Below are 22,406 nucleotides of genomic sequence, written 5' to 3'. Positions count from 1 at the left end.
CTATCTCCCTCTGTACTGCATATGTCTAACAACTTCTGCAGGTCTTCCTTGTTGTCAGCCATTATCACTATATCGTCCGCATATATTAGTCCCGGTAATGTCTGTTTAATCAATTCCCCTTGCTTGAAAAAAGATAGGTTGAAACCTAGTCCGCTCCCCTCTAGCTTGGCCTCCAAACCTTGGAGGTACAACATGAACAACAAAGGGGACAGAGGACATCCTTGTCTAAGCCCCCGCTGTATCTCTACAGGCCCTGATACATTTTTTTCTCATTTTATGAGCACTCTGTTACCTCTATATATATCTTTTAAAATATTAATTACTCCATTTTCCACATCCAATGTGCCCAATATGTCCCACAAATGCTCCTGAGTAACGTTGTCATAGGCTCCCCTAATATCCAGAAATGCTAGCAATAAGGGCCTATGTTCCTTTTCCGCAATTTCTATACACTGTGTCAATGAAAATAGATTGTCCTCCAACCTCCTTTGTTTCCGGAACCCATTCTGTAGTTCCCCTAGCACCCCCTCGTTCTCCACCCAAGCCTGCAGTCTATCCTTTATAATTTGCATCACCACCCTGTAAACCACAGACGTCACTGTTATGGGGCGATAGTTATTTACGTCTGCTTTGTCCCCCTTTCCCTTATATATCATGTCCATTCTACTTAATCGCCATTCATCGGGGACTTTCTCATCCACTATCATTTTGTTCACTACCTGTATTAATGTTTGCTTGGATTTCGGTCCTAACTTCTTTATCAACATATTCGGGATACCATCTGGTCCTGTTGATGTGCCACTAGGAACCTTCTTCTCTGCCCTTTCCCACTCTCCTTGCTCAAGTGAAGCTATTGCTGTAACCGGTCTATCCTCCTTCGATAAATTATGTACCACGTGCTTTGCTAAAAATTTTTCCGTCATCCTTGTTCCTATGTGTTTTATTGCTTCATCCCCTTCTATTCGAATACCCTCATCTGTAACAATAAACCTTTGTTCTAGCCTAGTTTTATTACTCATTGCATTTAGATGTTTCCAGAATTTTTGGGCTGCTTTTCTATCCTTTTTATTTACTTTTGACATCCATTGGGCACCCTTTCTTCTAATTTTCTCATTAATCAAATAGAATGCGTCCCTTCTACACTTTATGAAGCTATCCCATTTTCTGTCTACTTCGGGTTTTGGTTCCCCCCTCTTCTTGGAATATCTGTGTTCCCTGGATGCTTCCTTGCGCTTTTCTATTGCCCTCTTGACCTCCTCATCCCACCAACTCTTGGGTTTGCATCTTTTCCCTTTTAGCTTTACTCGCACCTTAGCTAGCTCTAGCTCCAGTAATCGAGTTAATTTGGTATAAGTCCATTCTGTTTCACTATCCTCAAAAATTACTTTCTCGATTTGTTTGGCTGCTACTTCCAATTGCTTTTCTGAGTAAAAATTTCCCCCTGATTGTTTATCTTGATTCAGTCCTACATTGCTTTTTCTTCTGAAGCTCAACGTCAATCATAGCGCAGCACCCCTAGCGGGAGGAGCGGGAGTCAGGTGGTGGCTGCGGCCGCGCGCGACCGCGCGAGTTGGGGCCCAGCTTTTCCTCCGGCTGTCGTGACGTCACGTCACGTGGTTGCGCTAAAGGTCAATGGTGGCTGCCCGGCCGCGCCCAAGGGCTGAACTGAGTGATTGCAATATGCAACGCATAAAAGGTAGTGTAGTGGAGGCCACCGTAAAATAGAGATTATTGCAGGGACGGCGGTGTCAAGAAGAGCAGACCTGAGATGAGGTGTCAATTGACTTTGATGAGCCAGCAGATGATCTGACATTAGTGTTGGATTTACCGTCCTAGCTGTACCGAAACTTGTCTGTGAGTATATCGTCATATCTAACGCAGACAACGCTGCTATTGTTTTCTGTAAGAAGCAGACGCCTCCCAGAGCTGCTTGCGAATGTTGCGTGCATGAAAGGAGTAGTCTTTGTAAAGTTGGAAGTGTGAATTTTTCGGTTTAGAACAATTTTTAAACGCTATCACCGTATCCTGAAAGTCTATGAGGTTCATAATGACAGGATGTGGCTGATCACTAATGTTCCTGCCAAGTCTATGATACCTCTCAATGTGCGGACATTAGATTTGAAGGTTATCATCAAAGCGCTTAGCAAGTTTTGAAGTCAGATGCTCGTATTCTCTTTAGGTTCTTCAGCAAGACCATGCAGGATGATATTGTTTGTACGCGACCGGTTTTTTAAATTGTCATTTCTGGAAGAACGATTTGAGAATGTGTTTGATTCTGAAGGGCATCGTGTGAAGACAGCAGGCTACCAGCTGGCATGGGTAATTCGAAGAAAGACAACGGGCGTCCAAATCTTCAAACCTCGCAATTGAAAAGATTTGATATCGGCAACATACTGAGCCAGTTTTTCTGGCCATCAACGAGTTCAGCACACATCTGTGCAACCGTGGATTAATTTTCAGCAGCCGTCGACTGAAGTTTCTGGGTGGAATCAAATAGGCAACGTTTGTTGGGACCAGACTTTGGTGGATCCTGCTTAGAAGAGCTTGGGTTTGTTTCCACATCAACTCTCCTGCTGACAGCATTTATCAGTTCGGAATACAGTTGAACATAAATAAAAGCATGGCAGCATTCATGTTTGCGACGGAACAGCAGCATACATCGGTCGTCAGAACGAATGCGTCGAGAATTGGCGAGATAACATACCTGCGTGGTGGATGACATGACTGCGTGATGAACAGATGACAGATGAGCATCGCGCCCGTGCTGCTGTCGCCTAGCCCACTGAAGGAGGAATCCACCGACCGTGCTTTTATAGCCACGATCCCTGACGTCGCGGTACCCAGTCAGTCAATGATTGGACGATGAAGTGTGATGGTAATGTCGATATCCATCGCGCGCGAGACGCTTGCCGCAGTTACGAAGGGCAAGCCTTAGCTGCCATCCGTAGGGTAGATAAGGCAGTCTATGCAAGTGCTGGTTGTCACATACGGCGAGGCCAAGCGCCGCGTGACGTCCGGGACATGCGCCGCAGCATTCAGGATGATGAAGGCAGCCAGGTAGTCGGCGAACTGCGCGATGAACGGACAACGGATAGCACTGTGCCCGTGCTATGACTATTAGCAGCTGGGGCGGAAAGAGTAAAATTGAACTCTGAGATACAATAAAATAATTTTCATGCGCAGCGCCGTAAGAATGTTAAATATCGCAATTTCCAGTGTATAATCCGCGGGGCTAAATCCTCGTTGAAAGGCACGCGCGGGCGCATTTTACGTTTCGCCCCCATCGAAAAGCAGCCGCAGCAGCTGGGTTCTAAGCAGAGTACTCTGGCTCAGTGGCCGAGCGCCAGGTTGACCGGGTTGTGCTGCCCTCGAGCTCGGCAGGTGCGTTCACATCTGTACCTTTGCAGGCGGTGTCAAGCGGATTAGGTATGTTCGTCAACATGCGGGCAAGGCGCCGACGTCACGGAGCAGAAGTGGGTCGTACCCTGACGCCCTGTCCGCGGGCCAATGGTCAGTCCTGTGTATCCCCCTTGAGGTCAGTCACTTTTAAGCACTTTTCTTCTTCCTTATTTCTTTGTCAGCTGGAAAAGAACTTCGTCATTAAGTGTGCTTACCCTCAGAGCGCCTTGAAGTTCGCAAAGACTTAGATTAGATCACAAAGTAGTGCACATCGTGGCATATGGAGCTGAATGCAAATCGGTGCAGAACCGTGACTTCCGCCAGCAAAAAGGCCCCCTTCGCGCTTTACATACTCACTCACCTCCAGCCCTTGTGCGCACGCGGCCTCTTATACGAGGTACCTTGAACTATGTCACCTTCAACTTTTCCTGTACGACTAACATAATGTTGTCGCCAAACAACACGTTCTATAGGCTATCTAAAAAGTAATCTTCAAGACGTCCCCCTTTACCGCCCGAAAACGTGCATATCAGACATTTGCTTGCCCTCAATTTGATTTCGCCTCACCCATCTGATCACCCCACCAAGCTTATCTGATGCAATTGCTCGAGCGCATTCAAAACCGTGAGACACTTTTTACAGGAGAATATGGTCGGCAATCTAGCTTCACTAACCTCAAGTTGTCACTATCACTTACGACACTAGAGTAGCCTAGGAAAGTCACTCTGTTCTGCCTATTTCACAAAATAATCCACAATTAGACTCCTACAGCCCTTCCACTTGCCCTACCACATCGCACATCTCGTTGTCTCTATAATCACTTCAATTGAGGCGTTTATTCAATCCAGCCACGCCTTTTAATTCTTCAACCGTAAAGCAAACCATATACTGTAATGATCTTCCCGATAGCATTGCTATCATTCATGACTGTGGTTCGCTAAGTTTATTACGCGCTGTTCCGCAGTTTGCTAGCCATTTTTCAAACACCCGTCCTTGAACAATCCGAATAATTATTTCTTACGCAATATTCTTCGCAACTTCGTATTTCTAGCATTTCGCTTATTGTGATTTTCAATCTCATGTGCAATTTTGTAAACTATTTTTTTGAAGCCATTGAATAATCATATTCGAGCTGTTTTTTTTTTGTTTCCTTGTGTTCCTGTGCTCGCCAACCTCACATGAAACTCCATATTACAGTACTAATAAAGCAACAATAAGCCTGCAGGGCGTCACTGCTCTCTGCCATCAATGTATACACGTATTCCCTCGACACCGTACAGAAGAAAACTCACCCGCCATACTCACATTTACAAACACTGTCAGTCATATCCAGTCCCTGTCACATCCACTAACACTCGCTCTACTCACAAGCACTCACAGCGTCTTACACTCGTCGCGGTGGCATAATAGCTACGCGGCGGAGCGCTTCGCGTGATAGTTACCGCGCCTTCCCTCCGCTTATAACGGCCCTGTGTTGTTTTCTGCCTCAGCACAGTGTTTTCTGTTGCGGTTACTGTGACCCCTCGTGTAGGCTCTGCAGGCGACTTTGGAGTCTGCAAAAATGTGGGAGCTGTGGTGTTGGGTGCCACTCATTTTGATGGTAATAACTATAGCGACGGCTTCAGCGGCTGCCGAGTTCGGAGCAATAAAGGACGCTCCAAGATAGGGAGTGTTGGCGCGATTGACAGCAGCGCAGCCATATGTAGGGAGCAGTGCATACGAAGCCGCACCCACGTACGTGGCCGCGGTGTCTTGGCCGTATCGCCTAGGGAGGCTGAGAGGACTGACCTGACGGCGGGGGGTCCGGCAGTCGTGCCTCATGCGACGAGAGACAGGGTCCGTGTGAAGGTGGAAACATATGGCAGTGGCGAGAATACAGGCTCAGGCCACGGTCTTGCTGGCTGCGGGTCGCCCATTCGCGAGAGGATGGCCGTGGCCATCGACGTGGTGAGGAGACGAGTGCGTTGGGAGTGTAAAACAGCATCCTGGTTTAGGTTTAAGTTAGGCAGCTGAGGCTTAGGCTCGACAAGAGGGGAATTTCTTCATTTTACAACTCCTGTGCATGGAAACAAAATGGCTGATGTTTGGATCGTTATTTTCCGTTTTTGTGCTCACCATCGCTACATGCTTCAAGACTTGTGTGTGCGGAGAGGACGCATCACGTGATGAGGTGGTTGTAATCGAACCAGACACAATGAAATGCTGAACATAGTTTTATTCGCCACCATTGCAACAACTCATCACGAGTTTGCTGTTCACTTCCGCGATAACAAGCGATTTCGTTGTGAGCGAAAAGTAACAGCAACAGACTGCGCGACAAAACAAGCGACACAAATTACGAGTGAAAGCACATAAAAAAAAGTTATAAAACCTGCGCGCATATAAAAAACCATCGCCATTCGCCGGCTAGTTTCCAAACAAAATAGCAGCAAACAAAGACTAGCACATCGCAATCCTTCAACTCGTCTCGACAACAATGAGCACTGCCAGTGCGAAACTGCGGGGCTGCTTACGTCAGCCCTGAGAGCAATGAATTTTAGTCGTACACACACACGATGTGAATAGTCACCACGGGTGTAGTAGCTCTGGAAGCGAAAGAAAAAATCATTTTGACTTGCACTGAAATAAAACAAAACCCACACTACACGTCATCGCCAGAATGTACTGTTTCGTGAACTGTAGTCCCCTTTGCGCAGTGCCCTTGCAGTCTCATGCCTCAGGCGAAGAGCTCGCTTCGCGCGTGACCATGTCAGACGTTAGGCTGTGCTGATGCAGCTTCTGCTGCACACTCGGCGTTCTGGAGTTCTAGGTTGTGGGAAAGACTCTTTCTGATTGAAATAGTGCTCAGGGGTTGAGGGAGCGTGACAGAAGACCCAAAAGACAGCCTGGCGTCCGCCGCTGTTACGTGTGTAGAGTGCTCTATTCTTTCCCTCTGAACGAGGGCAGCAATCAAAGCTTCCTGCGCCGCCAAAATAGTTTTTCATTCCGAATCGCCAAGTTCCATGGCTTGATGCCGGCCACTTCACCGACCACTCCATTCAGAGCACGCGATAAACTGTGATAGCGCCAACCATAGGCGTGAAAAAAAAAAAAAACGCTACGGCCGTGAAGCTGACAGCCTTGTTCACAACTTCCTGCTGAGCTTGTGCCGTATATCAGTACTCCGACTACACTCCGCGTGTTGCTCTTTTCCGCGGTTGTTTCACACGATTGCTCCCCTTTACCGAGCACAGACAGCACTGGTCCTTAAGCCATAAACTGCTCAGTCGTATTCGCAAAACTTCCTCGACGGTAACAACGCTCACCTGGTGATTATCTATCGACCAGGTGACAAAAAAATCAATGTTTCGTGAACGGGGCTCAGTAGCGTACTTGATTCCTTAAAAATGCGAATGGCGAAGATAGTTATACAGCCATCCGGCCTCAAGAAAAAAAAAATGCCCAGGTGTCTTGCCAGTCCGCTTTAGTGCAAAATGATTCAGCGGACAGCTTCGGTAATGCTATCGGAATATGCACCAAGTCATTGAGCACTGGTGTAGCGACAGAGCAAGCGCTATAGCACCTGTTAGCCAAAGATAGATCGCACTAAGAGAGCTGTCGCATACTTTGAAGGCGGAGACCTGCAGTCAACTTTGTTAATTAACAGGCTTGGTTCTGTGGAATAACGCAGTGGGAGCACAAAAAAAATCTGCAACTGCAATTCTTGAACCGCACAATATTGGCGCCTCACCTCAGTGCTCACGGAGTGTGAGAAAGACGAACAGTGCAGATAAGCAAAAGAAAGGCTGACACTTGAAGGCCTGTTTCCGCCGATAATCTTCCCACGTGAAAACCAACAAACACAGCCTCTTTAGCCATATGCACCTCATCGCGACTCATTGATACTTGTGAGAAGTGAAACGCACCCTCCCTGCGGGCGAAGCAAGGGGAACAGCACGATCGAGCAGATTGTGCACGTGTAAGAAACCTGCGACAGACAGAGTGGTAACAAAAGGCCCGTTTTCTCTTCTTGGGCAGCAGATAGACACGGTTAGTTGGGCACTCACACCGCGTGCGTCATCGAACCCTGGGCCATGGATGGCCGTAGCTCGGGCATTAGCCGCTTGAGAAGTATCTCCTGCCTGCACTCTCAGTCTCTCCACTTGCAGATCATATAATAACTTGCAAATGCGCCAAAGAGCACCCTGCATACTTCAAAACAACTATTTATTAGCCTGAAGCGAAGAGAAAGAATGCAAGCAACGCACGCTGATGTGCAGCCATACCTAGCCCCGAGGTCATTTGGGGCGCGATTTCATGCCTGCGCAAGCCAACATTCATAGAAACACGGCCGACATTATGCACAATGCACATGGGACCTTACTGAAAACGAATTGAACGTTGTCAGGCTCTTCTATAAGAAAACTGAAACCGGACAGCTGGGTACCACTGAGACAAAGGGGTGGGCGCGATGTATGAATGTGACAAATCCTTTTGCGAAGAAAAAGATAGAATGGCTCACTGTGCGTCGCATTATTGGTGGCATGTTAGAAAGGAAGAGAAAATTGAACGCCCCGTTATCCGCTAGCCTTTGTTTTTTTGTATTCTGTCTGATACAGCGGGAATCAAGGCAACCGAAAGTAAAGCAGTCGTTAACATCGCTTTTTTGTTTTTTCTTTTTGGTCCATGAGCTTTAGGTGATCGCTCTGCCTTCAGCCACGTAATGGTTTCGTAAGCATCCAACGTATCCGCCCGATGCGATAGCGATTCGACGCTGGCGACGGTCGCATTTTATGTGCCGCAGCTTCCACTACGACTGGTGCTAGCCGCACTGAGCTGCTGAGCGTAATAATGCGCCCAGACCGGTGTCGATGCCAAGCTGTGCAGTGCGCGCGTCCGGAATCTGTGTAAACAGGGCAAAACGCTTGTCTACAACATGTTCTGGACGTGTTCGGGCTGAATGCACCGTATCTAGCAATAACATTCGGTTAAAAATGGTCTGCATGTAACCATGTGCAGTTAAACTCAAAGGATTTCATCTTAATTTTTTGCCTTCCCGGTCGCAGCGGCTTTAGAAGCTGTCGAACATACAGTTCCGTCGCTCTAGACATGTGTTTTGTCCTCTGTACCAACAGCAGGTCAACAGCTGCTGTGCCATCAGGAGTAAGACGAGTGGATTCCCAGTTAAAAAATTCCATTTGTAACACACCTAGAAACAATTAAAATTCGATTGCTCCCAACTGGTTTCCAATCAGTTCCAGATCTGTTTTGGCCCGTTCCAAGTGCTGTTTTTTTTTCTCCTAGGTTTGTATACCTAGCATAATTGCATGCTTTTGATGGCTGCCTACGATATCCCCGCAGAGTCAAAAAAATATTGAAGTGACCCGTCCAAACAGCTCTCCACTGATTTTTTTTATAAAATACCGCGCTACACTAGGAAAGAGACGACAAAACTTGCGCGCTTGTCGCTTGTCCTGTGCTCCTCGTTTTGTTCCGATATTCCATCAAAATGTACACCCAACTAAGCCTCATTGCTGTCTTGCTAGCTCTCCACTGCCAAGAGAGAGCCAACGTCAAGAAGTTGACACGCCATTGGTCTGCCTTTTTTTCTTCTTCTGTTGACTTACTACCCGACAGACCAGATTTCGTCACACCTTAGAGTTCAAGCGAACACAACGCCCGCACGTGTCAGGCTTCACAGCGAAGCACTTAGGGCGCAAACAAAATGATACGAGATCAAATCTGGCACAACTGCACGATAGTCACAGAAGGATCTTGTCGAAGCTGATACGAAGCAAAATAATAGACTGCCACGAGTCACAGGCTATGGAACTCGGAAAAACCGCCACCCCACTGAAATTTCGAAAATATGACCCAGATCTAGCTAACAAAAAGCTCAAGTTAAGGCGGCTGAAGTCCTCGAGTGCCTAGGGCGCACATAGTTTATCAAGGCCAGAAACCAAAGAAAACGTTATCGCGTACGAGCTCATGGGCGCTGGAGCGTGGCAAATGCTAGTGCAAAATCTATTATGCTGCTTTCGGCCGACAATTGCGAACAATTAGCCGACATAGATGATACTGCCCTCACACAGTACGATAGAGGTCAGTATCAGTGGCGTGGCCACAAATGCCAAGGAGCCGATCTCACGTCGTGTGCCTGCTTTTAGCAGTCTCGATGAGTAGTGAAGACATAAAATTTCTTGAATGTTGGCCCCTTTGCACTGCACGGTATTTCAAGGCGCCTAGGTCGGTGCCGGCTCCGTCGACAGGTAGCGCCTCAAAATAATATTAATCATAATAAACTGATCGAGGCCAAATATTACTGCGCAGTTTTCATCTGCCACCAACAAGCGGAGTCACTCGCTCAAGTAAACTCCTGGCAGAGCCTTGTCCACGACGATGCAAGGTTCATATTAAAAGAAAACGGGCCAGTGTATTCGAGGTTGGATAAGTTCTGCAAATGTTATTATTTTCCGTTCAATCCCGACTGCAGTCGGCGTTTGAAATTGGCGACTAACTTTTTCACAAACTTTCCTCAACATAAGCATCCGCAAGCCTACAACTATACCCTGTTCCTTCCTCCCTCAAACTTTACTTCAGCAGAGTGGCTTGTTGGGCGAGTTGGTTTACCATATTGAAAATATACCTGCGCTCAAAAGACACGGACTGAAAGATGTGTGTGTGTGTGTCTTTATCTTTCAGTCCGTGTCTTTTGAGCGCAGGTATATTTTCAATTTACTTCAGCGCTCTATTATCCACCGTCCTGAGCCAGCGATGCCACACAGTTATCAAGGCCTCGGCTAGTTTTCCTTACCTTGGTAAGCACGGACGCTAGATCAGCGGTTTGCTTAGAGCACCGTAGGAAACACTTTTTTATTTCTGAACTCCATAAATGTGTAAATAACGCAGACGATTCATACATTCTCTATACACAAGCAAAGTACTATCGGCGACGATGTAGCCTCCGCAAGCAGCGAGAGCAGCTCATTAGATGTTTAAATTGAAAAGACAAAGCAAGAAAGGAAACAAACGGTAATATTCGCACTCAGAATTGCGTCTAAAACAAAGGGTAGCTATAAAGCTTTAAAGAAAGCATGATAGGGCTCTGAGCAATGCTGAAGCGCAGTAATGGTATACAGTACAAAAGGATTGCATTCACAGTAAAGCACAGCAGAACACTGCGATTCACTACACTTACTTTATCTGCCTGGCTTTGGAAGCAAGAACTTAAAAGCTTTTCAATGTGCAGTGACTAAGGCTTGAGCTAGATAAGCCGAAAGGTGAGAGGAAAACTTGTAAAGCCAAATATGCGTTGCAGTAGAGTAAACCTATGCTGTTCCATAAACAGCGGTCTAGGTATTCGTCGCCATTATTTTCTTCTTGTTTTTCACACTTTCACAAAAAAAAAAACCTACGTACCCTGTTATGCAAACTCTCGAAGCCATGTGAGCTCATAGCTAAACGGCGTAACACCAGTCGCTCACACAGCACGTTTCGTGCCCATACAATACATCCGATCACATCCAGAAAATGCGTTTCGCTTGGCCGAGAACATCATAAGGTTCCTCCTTCTCTTTTCGTGCCGCTACGCACCAAACAAAGAGGCGCTGCATTCCAGCATGCAGTGGTACACCGCGGGCCGGTGAGGAAAACGATTTTGCAACGTCCTCATCTCTGGGATCAGGCCACAGTCCGCCGAGCGCGCCAGAAATGAGGCTGCGCACCGAGCGGGCTCGCAGAGAGAGCGCGACTTGCGAGCAAGGCAGTCACGCACAGGTTTTGCAGTCAGGCTGAGTGAGCCCTCGCCTCTCTCATCGAAAGAGCGAGAGGATAGATGTGGAGGTCTGTAGATGCTGGCGGCGCCGAGTGGGAAGGTATAGGCGGCGCTGTCATCACGCGTTCGGCTTCTGGATGGAGCAGGCGAGGAAGCGCTGAATTGCCTTCTGAGCATCCTCAGGCAGTGGTCTGCGAGGAGGAAAAAAATTGCTCAGGGATATACAACCGGCAATGCGGTAATGAGAAGGTGCATCCCGTGCGGTATGTCGGTGCCGAGATATTCCTTTAGAAGGAAGTAAACAAATGGCCGCCGTCTGATCTAGTTTCTTATGGCGTATTCCAATCGGCGATCCGAAGCAAGTCTTCTTGTTCCGCGAAACCGAGCAGCGCGTCTTAATGGGCGGTTTTGGCTCAGATTCTGATTATACCGCAACGGTGTGGTCCTTAGACAGGCTAGACATCTTTCTCCTTCACGGATTCAGAGATCTGCTCCGGATCGCCATTTGGAATAGCGGTACGAGTGTAATGCGATAGCGTTGCTGGCCATAGACCAACACCGTGTTTATAAACAAGGCGGGGATTTACGGTAGGCGGAGCCGTCTGTGGGTGAAAAGTAGGCTTAGCGCCCATAGAAATACATGGAAAGAAAAGTTTTCAAAGCAGTCTTTTTTAACTTCGCAGTGCACCTATGACGTCGTCCCTTCGTGAAGAACACCCGAATTCATCCTAGAACAGGTTCTGAAAGTATGAAGCGTCACTTCGAAGCCGACGTTTCTATAAAACACTGCGAAACGTGCGCACAGGAGTCTCGCGCCGGTGGGGGTACGAGGCGGTAGCGCGACAGATGGAAACATATGTAAGCAAAACTTGTCAAATTATATTTCTCGTTTGACTGAGCAGCCATGGAGGCGGCCGTAAGTTAATAGCACGCTGGTGCTTTGAAGAAGAGTGTGGCGAAGTACACTTCGACATTACGAGCCTATCTTTTTAAAATGCCGCGATAGATGTTCATTATGAAGACGGACATGCCCCCAAGAGGCGCTCTATCCGCTGGGTGTTACTATCGCCCTGCAGGAACAGTCCTCTGTGGCCGAGGAATAGCGCGCCTAGCTCGCGACCCAAAGGGCAGAGGTTCGAATCTCTGCTCGACGAATTTTTCTTAGCGCTATTGCTTTTCTTCACAAGCGTTAAGTAATGGTTCTGGAATGGCCTCATGACACTGTCGACCAATCAAGAATTGTGTAGTGACGTCATCAGTTTTACTTCGTGGTCGTTGTGGGGTGTTTGAATGACCCGCGCTAGGCCCTGTAGGCCAATAAAGAATTTCGTTGTGACAGCGGAGTTTTCGTCGAACGTCCGCGCTAACGCTGTCGCGTTAATACGTCGCTAATAGGTGCGTGAGCGGGAGTGCGGACAAGTTTAAAGTTCGTACTTTGCTTGGCTAGCGTTCGCCCGCAAACGTGCACTCGGTTTCTAAAACGTAGCTTGCGCGGCTTTGATCCTGCAGATTAATAATTTTAATAGCACGTGTTGCCCTACGTTAACCAAATTATTGCACTTAAATGTTTGGCATTAGACGTGCATTCCCACGAGGCTTGCCTCGAGAAAAGTAGTGATCTCACAAATAAATACACGTTGTAGGACCATTAATAGCCAAGCCTAATATTTTTCAGTTTACACTGCTCGGCATTCCTGCGCTAGATGAACGACTGCAGTGACCATTTTTTTGCCGCCTGGGAATTGTGAGAAACTTCGCGCACTATGCAGCCTAGTTCCGGGTGTAGAAGTGCTGAACAATCAGAGCTAGCGCTTATTTGAGTGACAGTTGTACATGAGCCCGATTACGCGCGACTATACGCAAGCGCTTACTTGATACAGTTGCACATGAGCTTGATTGCGCATAAGCGATTCTTGAGACGCCCAGTTATGAGCATAGATGATTAAGCGCCAGGACTCACTTGAGACACTTGTACATGATCTCGATAATGCGCGGCACCACGACCAGCGACTCGTCCCGCTGGATGGCGTCCACCACCCTGTGGGCCACGTCACGGGTGTCCAGGATGGGCGTCAGCAGCGGGAACCTGGACAAGAGGGCGCCCACAGGGTACGCTTTCGAGACGCTCAAGGTGTCGCCCAGAGTATTCAGCAAGTCCGCGGGAGCTTTTTCGCGACTCTACTCACGTCGACGGCTCAACTCTGAATGCTGCAGAAGGCGATGAGAAAGAGATGATGAGTGTTCTGAAACACTCGATTATGTTCGAAGAAGAGACCCTCAATGCTTGACCATGGTTGTCAGTAATGAGCGATGCGCGAGGTATTACAGGATTAGAGACACAATATTTTAACGGTGTTTGCCTCTTTAGAATGATGAGCAGCACACAACAAAACATTGAAAGTCAAGTGGATTGCGCCATCAAGCGATAAATAACTTATACAGTTTTTTCTCTCTCATGCTGTTTAGATTGCCGTTTCAACTGCCAAATGACGCCTGTGCCCTACAAGACACATTCAGGCCACATGATTCATACAAAACCCCGGAATTGTTGCTGTTTTCTTCGTTTTACTTCACATGAACTTTACACAAGCCAGCTCAAGACTTGGCATGACAAAAAATTAACAAGCAGCGACTCAAAACTGGATTTCAGGAAAGGAAATGACGCAGTAACTGTCTCACATATCTCGGTGAACACTCGAACCGCGTTGTAAGGTAAGGATAAAAGAGGGATTGAATGAAAAAAAGGAGGAAAGAGAAGCCGTAGTGGAGGGTTCCGGAATAATTTCGATCCCCGGGGATCTTTAACGTGCACCGACATCACACAGCACATGGGCGCATTTTGCGTTTCGCCTCCATCAAAACGCGGCCGCCACGGTCGGCTTCGTACAGCAATTATATTGCAGCTTTTTGCAAGCTTCACGTGACCTAACGCGTCTTGATGCCACCGCCACCGTTTGTCTTGGAAACCACAGCCGAAACGACCCGAGAAAAAGTTCAATTATCAATCATTCAACTGCTGTAGGTGAACTCCATGTCGTGGCTATTGCATCCCACTCTCCGATGCACCACTAGAAGGAAAAAAAAACATAAAAAAATTGGTGTGTCTGCTCCTTTATGGGCGCGGCATCGTCGCTGAAGCGCTAGCGTCACAGCATCGCCAACAACGCGCAGACAGCAACCCGAAAAGCACGATACGACGGGGAGGACGAAATATCTACTGCCTGGTCCCTAAAAACGCATTAGCGTTTCAAAGCAGTTCGAAATATGGCGCGTAAAAATACAGATACGTAAACTCTTCTGATTCCGTGGGGCAACTTGGCAGTTAAAAGCTGCATTTACGAAAAAAAAATAATTAAAAATTTGGCCAACCCCTACGTCAAGGAGCTACACTTGTGCTATGAGGGGCACAAAATAAGTTTCGGCCCCGTGCAGTTCCCGAAAATGAACCGACATCCAAATACATTAGGCTTAAGTAGTCGTAACCGCAATCAAGGCAGCCAGATTCGTTGAGAAAAAAAATCAAAGCGGTCGTTGACAAGAACTAGAACAGTACGAAGGCATTTCGCATAAACCCTGTCCTGCTTGGCGCCATGCTCAGTAAGCTAGAATCCACAACAAAATATTTCGTTTATATTTTGCAGCTTTCCTATTGCCGAATGTGCACACGCAGGGTTTCTTTAAATACCCTTCTAAAGCAGTTAAATCCAACAATTCACCAATTTTATTATTTCTGTCGACTTAAAAATAGATGTTTGTTTCAAATAACAAAAGGGGAACAGCGCAAGCACAGGACGAGGCAGAGACGAACGACGCAGGCGCTGTCCCTTGACGCGGTTAATTTCAGTGCCATTGAAGCTGGTGTTAATATCACTGGCAATGATTTTGTTACCAGCCATGAACAAAATGTACGCAGTTTTTGCAGTGTTTAGTTCCAAGCTGTTCTTTTTCTATGCCTTTCAGACAATCGACCTACGTACGCATTTACGCTAAAAGTAAGTTCTGAAGCATCATTACATGCAAAAAACACGCCAGTGTCACCGGCATACGTTCTCGAATCTTGGTGTGTTAGGTATTAGAGCAATGTCATTTACGTAAATTAGGAACAATAGTGGGCTAAGATTTTGTGTACTGAGGTTGTGTACTGAGGTACACCCTCTCGTACTGGCAAAAAATCACAGGAAACAGAATTCAGCTGGACAAATTTATTTCTATTTGTTAAATAATTCCTTATTAAGTGACCAGCGACGCCACGTATTATATAAATTTCGAATTTATATATTATTATTGATTCACATAATTAACGCAGTAACGCTGCAAACGTGGGGTCTGCAGCTTTTTAAGCTGTTCTCATGACAGGCGTTCCTGCCGGCACCTCACGTTTTGCCTCTTCATGCTTCCTGCGACTAAGGTAGTTTATTTAGACTACACGAAAGCCTGAAGGGCTCGCAGCTGAGTCACATTTTTTATTCATGTCTGGCAGTAGTACTTGTTAAGGGGCTAGTTGGTGCATGTTTCCAGAAATGGGTTGTAGCGCCGAAAAAGACAACACACAGCAAGTGAGACGAGACAGGCGCAACTTTCAACTGTTTATTCACCGCAAATGCGAATGAATATAAGGGCAACAATCAAGATAGTTAGCAAGAACCACACATGCGCGCGAGGGTATTACAAAAAAGAAGTGGAAAAAGAAAGATAGGTGAGGCACACAGGTATCCAACCCCCGTGTATCTAAAAAAGCAGTTTCATTCTTATAAATGGTTATAGCTGAGGCACTAACACAATCACTACAGTTGCTTTTAATATAAAAGGACTCCAACAGTTCACGGGCTGTCTCGTCCTTACTTCTGGTTAAAACCTTCGTTTCTCTCAGCTTTGCTACACACTTAATCTTTCCTTCGTCTCCGCAGGCTTTGCAATGATGCGGCAAATGTGAACCAGTACGATTTTTTAAATCCCGATTATGTTCTGCTAATCGGTCGTTAATACAGCGGTCAGTTTGGCCGATGTACTTCTTTCCTCACATGAAGGGAATCTGATAGACGGCTCCCACGGCACATTTAACAAGCGGAGCTGCATGTCTCTTTTTACATTCAGTTTTGTTTGCCTTGCTGGGATCAGTCTTAACGCACAAGACAGCCAGTTTCTTTGGGACGGAAAAAACCACAGGAACCTTATATTTTGTTGTCACATGCTTCAAATTGTGTGCCACCTTATGGGTGTACAGGATGCCAACCGTTCTACTTTTGCTTTTGGTGCCCTTTTGGTTCGTAGTAAAAAAGGTGACCAAGCTGAGGGCACCAAAAGCAAAAGTAGACCGGTTGTCATTCGTTACACCCATAACATGGCGCACAATTTGAACAATGTGGCAACAAAATATAAGGTTCCTGTGGTTTTTTCCGTCCCAAAGAAACTGGCTGTCTTGTGCGTTAAGACTGATCCCAGCAAGGCAAACAAAACTGAATGTAAAAAGAGACATGCAGCTCCGCTTGTTAAATGTGCAGTGGGAGCCGTCTATCAGATTCCCTTCATGTGAGGAAAGAAGTACATCGGCCAAACTGGCCGCTATATTAACGACCGATTAGCAGAACATGATCGGGATTTACAAAATCGTACTGGTTCACATTTGCCGCATCATTGTAAAGTGTGCGGAGATGAAAGAAAGATTAAGTGTGTAGCAAGGCTGAAAGAATTACGAAGGTTTTAAACAGAAGTAAGGACCAGACAGCCGGTGAACTGTTGGAGGTCTTCTATATTAAAAGCAACTGTAGTGATTGTGTTAGTGCCCCATCTATTACCATTTATAAGAATGAAACTGCTTTTTTTAGATACACGGGGGTGGGATACCTGTGTGCCTCACCTATCTTTATCCACTTTTTTTTTTGTAAATCCCTCACGCGCATGTGTGGTTCCTGCTAACGATCTTGATTGTTTTCCTTATATTCATTCGCCTTTGCGGTGAATAAACAGTTGAAAGTTGCGCCTGTCTCGTCTCACTAGCTGAGTGTTGTCTTTTTTGGCGCTACAACCCATTTCTGGATTCATGTCTGGCACTTTCTCCCCCTCGCCTCCTGGCACCTAAACAGTCCGCAGCTGTGGGAGGACAGCTCGGAGCCGTACATTCACTTACGACCTGGGCTGCGGAAGTCGCCGCCAGGCATGACATGGAGGCCACGACCGGCAGCCGGAAGGCCACCCACGGAGCGGCGGCACCACAATTTTCTTTTCTTTCTGGCCTTCGCTAAATAAAGTTTTTCACCACCGACCTTTTCCTCTGCTCAGAATTTGCACGAAATACAGCAGTACTCCCTACACGGCTCAGGAGGGGATTGGTTTGGCCTACCCCGCATTGCACGCGCCGGGAAGGCAAGAAGAGCTCGAGCTATGAAGGAAGAAAGCAGGGCAGCGCACAAGCGCGCGCTCTCGGCTCGCTCGCACTCAAGGTAAGGAATTAGCCGCGTTGGCTGCAATGCAAACGGGCGTGGTATCCATCTGCTTTCGCACCTGGCGCCGACGTTGGGGAAGAGGCCAGTGTTGATGAACACGGGGCACACAGTGGTAAGCTTGATGAACTCGAACCCCGTGTGGAAGAGCTCCTCCTCCAGGGCGTACATGAAGCCCACGACGGCGAATTTGGAAGCACTGCGAAAAAGAGGGGAGAGCGCGGCTGAAGCGGCCAGTCCAAAGCAAAGAGGCACGGAAGACATCGCTGTGTGTGATGTGATGATGAATTTTTATGGCGCAAGGGCATCTGAGGCCAAAGAGCGCCATGGCACAAGGTTTTTCTCTTTTATTCAAGGTGGGGTCAAAGACCCATTTCCCAAGCATTTAACCCTAAATAAGCCGAGCACTAGGCCAGGGGAAGCTTGTACCTATTGTATCACTGGTGAATACCCGGCGGCACTGCAAATCGAACCCCGCACCTCCAACATGCGAGGCGGATGCTCAACCACTCGGCCACCGCTGCGGTCACATCGCTTGTGTGTCGGTCCACTGCGTTTCATGTGGTACCTGGCTCATTTTGGTCGCAGGTGAATTAGACAGTGGCGCACCTATGTCGCTGCCAGAGGCACAAAAAAAAGTGAACTTTGGGCGAGTGCCGCTCGCAAGCCATCACGAGGGAACATTCAGTGACAGCCGTTGCAAAACACGCTAGCCTCGAAGCGAGTTCGGCGAATGCATTTCACTCGGCCCGAACGCACTATACTGGCTCGATGTCGATTTTGAAGTGTCGTTGCTGCTTCTCCAATGACTGAAATAATCACGCTCGAAGATGACGATGGCGCGCATGATTATATTCCACGTTTAAAAAGCGCCTCTGAAGTTAACAAGTGTAAACACGTCGATGTAGGAACTAGCGGTACTGCCCTTTCGCAGTTCTGCCCATTCTCAGTGTCAGTTCGTGGAGAAGCGCGCTAAAAAAATAAACTATAATGGCCGAACAAGCAGGCGCAAAAAGGCATCATTACGATTGCTCCATCTTTACTAGAACTTACGAGTAAAAACCCTCCCAAGAACGCAGACCTCAATCAAGCCACTTAGGCAAAATTTTAGTCTTTTTAGGAACCGCAGAAATTTCTTCAGCTTTGAGGCCATATTTCATACGCTCTTATTAAGATATCCACTGTAGCGGATAAGACTGTTTGGATACAACCACAACTAAGCGGCAAAATGTTACCTTAAATCCAACCGACAAAAGAAAAGAAACCTCACTTTTCATTTAAATTTCCAACCTTCAAAAGCATCGTTCTACGTCTTGTAATGAAGTTATAAAGAAAGTGAAAACCTTCAGTACTTTCCATCCCAGAAAGGAAAGTACAAATAAATTCTCTTAAGCGTTTTCGGGAGCACAACTTGTCTAAATGTTTGCAGTAATATGTGCCTTGAAACTCAAGACAGAAAGAGAGGAGAAAATCTTGAAATATTACGCTTCTAGGATTAGGCTCATTAAAGAGATGCAGAATACGCCGCCGCTGAAAAAGCAGGAAGGGAGAGCAGTCTGCGCACAATCTCGCTCCAGAAAAGCCTTACGTAAAGTCCTGAAACTTATGTATTGCCACATAAGCGTAGAAAACACAGAACGCTAAGGTTTTCCTAAGCACGTTGCCAAACAGCCAGCGCACAAAATAAAAAGTATGCGTGGAGTGAAGGGGGGGGGGGGGGGGGGCTTTGTGATAAAGAGGTCGCAGTGCGTGAAGAAAGTGATTCCAACGAAGCAAGCGCGGCCTGCAGAACATTTTACACTGCCAGCTAAAAAGGGGTGTAAGGTAGGTTTAGCACCCAACACAGCCGGGATGTGAGCTACAAATCGTGCATATATACGTACGGTTCCCGAACACTGCCGGGATTATATTTCAGGCGTAAGCTCACCGTACGAGACCAGCCACGCAAAGAGCGCTCACTGTTTTCTCGCGTTCCTTTTTACACCCCGCCTCACCAGCTCTGGGGAGCGTCATACAAGCTGCATGGTGACGTAGATGCCGACGCGCTCAAAAGTGCACCAATATGCAGCTCTGTTCTTCACGTTATCACGGCTTAGAACATTGCTATGCTATGCCTTCATGATTTGCTCGCTGTAACGCATCCTACAAACAGCATTGTATTTTTAAAAGCTGTGCATTAGGCAAGTGTACGTTTTCTTGACTGGCTATCTGCTACCAGCACCACAGGCTGCATTGCACGGGCAGGATGGGCCGAACACAACTATACTGAAAAATAGCAGTAATAAAAGGCTTCCACGGAAAAAAAAAATCGAGCTGTCCTGCTCATCCCGGAATATAGTGGTTTCCTGCGCCATAAATAAAAAAAAACGAAAGTGCAAACCACACTGAGTTCCAACTTGAAAACGCGAACCGCGGCCACAAATCAGGACCGCAGGTGGACCCGCATTCGTGATCTCATAAAACCAGCGCCGCTCGGAATCCGCGGCTTCAGCGAAGAGTGATAGTTTTGCCGAGGGGCTTTGCAGACCTGTGCGTGAATAACCGGACCTTTGGCGCATTCTTCTCTGCGTGGAAGAAGAAAGACTGAGGACGTAATATAATCTCCCCAAACACCGCCAACAAAGAGCGGAGCGTCCGTTTTCCCCCGGTATTCGGAGAGGGGCCATTTTTCACAAAGCTTTTCTCGTAAGGAGTAGAATTCAGTTTTTTTTCTTTGTCATCTCCTACCAGCCTTTATATCCGACGTCGACTACACTGCAAACCTGCGGTTTGGCATCCCAAAAGACCTTAAAGGTTAGAAAGGCCGCCAGCCACGCGGTATCTTCCTTTTTTTTTTTCATTAAGAAAATGCGTAAGAAGGCACGCCGATGGCAGTGCTTAATGTTTTCAAATTTCCCACAATAAAGTGAGACGGACAAATGATGGCTCGAGCTCTTAAAGACACGCAGAAACCGTGGATATTTTTCACAAAACTAAACACAAAAGCAAGGCTCAAGTCTAGAAAGGTGCAAAATGACTCAGCCTACTGGAGTCCTATTTCCCCGGAGTGCAACGATTAAACAGAAGGAATTCTCCAGAGATAGACAACTTCCAAGTCTGTAATAAACACGCCTCGGACATGCCTCAGTTTCGCAGCATGCCTGCGTTCGATCCAAGTGTTCCCCGAACTTGACGAGTGATCAAGAGTAACACGCCTATACGTAGCCTGATCGACTTCGCGCAAAGGGGCGGCTTCGGTCCGGGCGAAAAAGGAAGCTGTTAAGGCGTTTAATTTCAGAGCACATCATGAAAAAATATCTGGCAGCGGCCAGCTCGAAACCTGCGCCTGCACTTTTTCAGTTCCTGGCTGGAACGTAACGTAAATAATGCGAACAGAGTTCTCGCCGCTGCTGTGGCGCTCGCCGCATCTGCATCGCGGGCGAGGTATAGCAACGTTACAGTTAAGAGGACGGCGAACTAGACCCACCAGTAGTCAGTCATGAAGGGCGATCCTAAGAGGCCCGCCACCGATGCAATGGATACAATGTGGCCACTTCCTCTGTCCTTCATAGACGGCAGGAAGAACTTGACCATCTGCGAAAGCAAGGGGACAAGCAAAAGAGACAACAGAGATGTTTTTGCAACACAACACAGGTGACTACGCAAACTTGAGGCGCGCATCCTCAGCGTCGGGGCAGTGACTGCAGCGTTCACACTGAAAACAGCGCGAAAGACGGAGACAAAGATGCCAGGCAAACATGGCGCCGTTTTTGTCACGCCTCGCGCTTTGTCTCCGTCTTTCGCCCTGTTGCAGTACGAATTCTGACCAGCTCGGCCAGCGTTTTGTGTCGTCGTCGCGGGGCATGGAAGAAGTCTCCTCACCCAGAACTGGGAGAGGGCGTTGACGGCGAACGTGCGTCGGATGTCGCTGTGCTTGAGCGCGAGCAGCCCCTGGCACATGGCCACGCCGGCGTTGTTGATGAGCACGTCGACGTGGCCCACCTTCTTGAGCACCTCGTCGCCGACGGCCTCCACCTGCTGCTCGGAGGTGACGTCACACTGGAAGGCGTGCGCCTCGCAGCCCAGCTGACGGAGCTCCTCGCACACCGCATCGTTGTTCTCCTGCCAAGGGAAGGAGGAAGGCAGGGGACACGTCACTCCTGAGCCCCTTCCTTCTCAGGCCAATGTGACGTATATGCAGCGCCAGAAACCATTGCAGGGCATGACAACCGCACGTGACGCACGCAGATCACAGTTTCAATCCACGACCGAGGCGTTTCGTCGCTTTTAGTCCCAACTCATCAAAATCAACAACACTGATTTAACTATTACTTTGGAGTCCGCGGAATTCACTTGCGCTTTGAGTGCTTTCTGAATACTGTCAGCTTATTTAGTGCGTTAACGTACGGAGGTCCTTTTACATGCAGCCCTTTTCGTTAAAAGGCATATTCGAAGCTGGGGCTTACGTGCTCTTTCAATCCAGGTTTGACTTTACGTTGTGCTTTCACCGCAGGCAAGGTAGCCACCTGGGCAGCTACGTGAGTGTTTAAAACGGTTCCCGCAACCCTTCTCCGTCGCTGCAGTCGCATAAGCAGCTGCATGCTCGCACAACGACAACTAAATCACACGGAATATCGCAAAAAGTAGTCATTTGTGTTCACACCGATATACACATTGCATTGTTTTGTTTGCACTGTCACCTGAAAGGTAAAAAGCATACTGCTTTACATGGAAAAGTTTTTTTTATTGGAAGTTAATTTACCTATCTTTTATGTAACACCTTCGAAATCGACCGTATTTAAGGCCATCAAGTGAGGTAACTCAAGTTTCGCCAC

General features: G+C 47.5%; 1 protein-coding gene across 1 annotated transcript in view; it reads right to left on the bottom strand.

Moving 5' to 3' along the window:
* Window positions 1-5,594: 5,594 nt before the first annotated feature.
* The window catches only part of LOC144098314 (17-beta-hydroxysteroid dehydrogenase 13-like), a 105,826-nt gene continuing 89,014 nt past the window's right edge, over window positions 5,595-22,406 (bottom strand). The window contains exons 2-7 of the mRNA XM_077630857.1: window positions 21,454-21,693; window positions 21,059-21,165; window positions 17,654-17,791; window positions 13,113-13,238; window positions 10,118-11,343; window positions 5,595-9,972 (exon numbers count right to left, since the gene is read on the bottom strand). Coding sequence (XP_077486983.1) covers window positions 11,271-11,343; window positions 13,113-13,238; window positions 17,654-17,791; window positions 21,059-21,165; window positions 21,454-21,693 — 684 coding nt within the window. The 3' untranslated portion in view covers window positions 5,595-9,972; window positions 10,118-11,270. The remainder of the gene's footprint in view (window positions 9,973-10,117; window positions 11,344-13,112; window positions 13,239-17,653; window positions 17,792-21,058; window positions 21,166-21,453; window positions 21,694-22,406) is intronic.

Source organism: Amblyomma americanum, chromosome 7 (genome assembly GCF_052857255.1).
Source record: "Amblyomma americanum isolate KBUSLIRL-KWMA chromosome 7, ASM5285725v1, whole genome shotgun sequence".
Lineage (NCBI taxonomy): Eukaryota > Metazoa > Arthropoda > Arachnida > Ixodida > Ixodidae > Amblyomma > Amblyomma americanum.
Note: the sequence above shows the minus strand (reverse complement) of the source record. Positions and strands in the feature narration are given on the sequence as shown.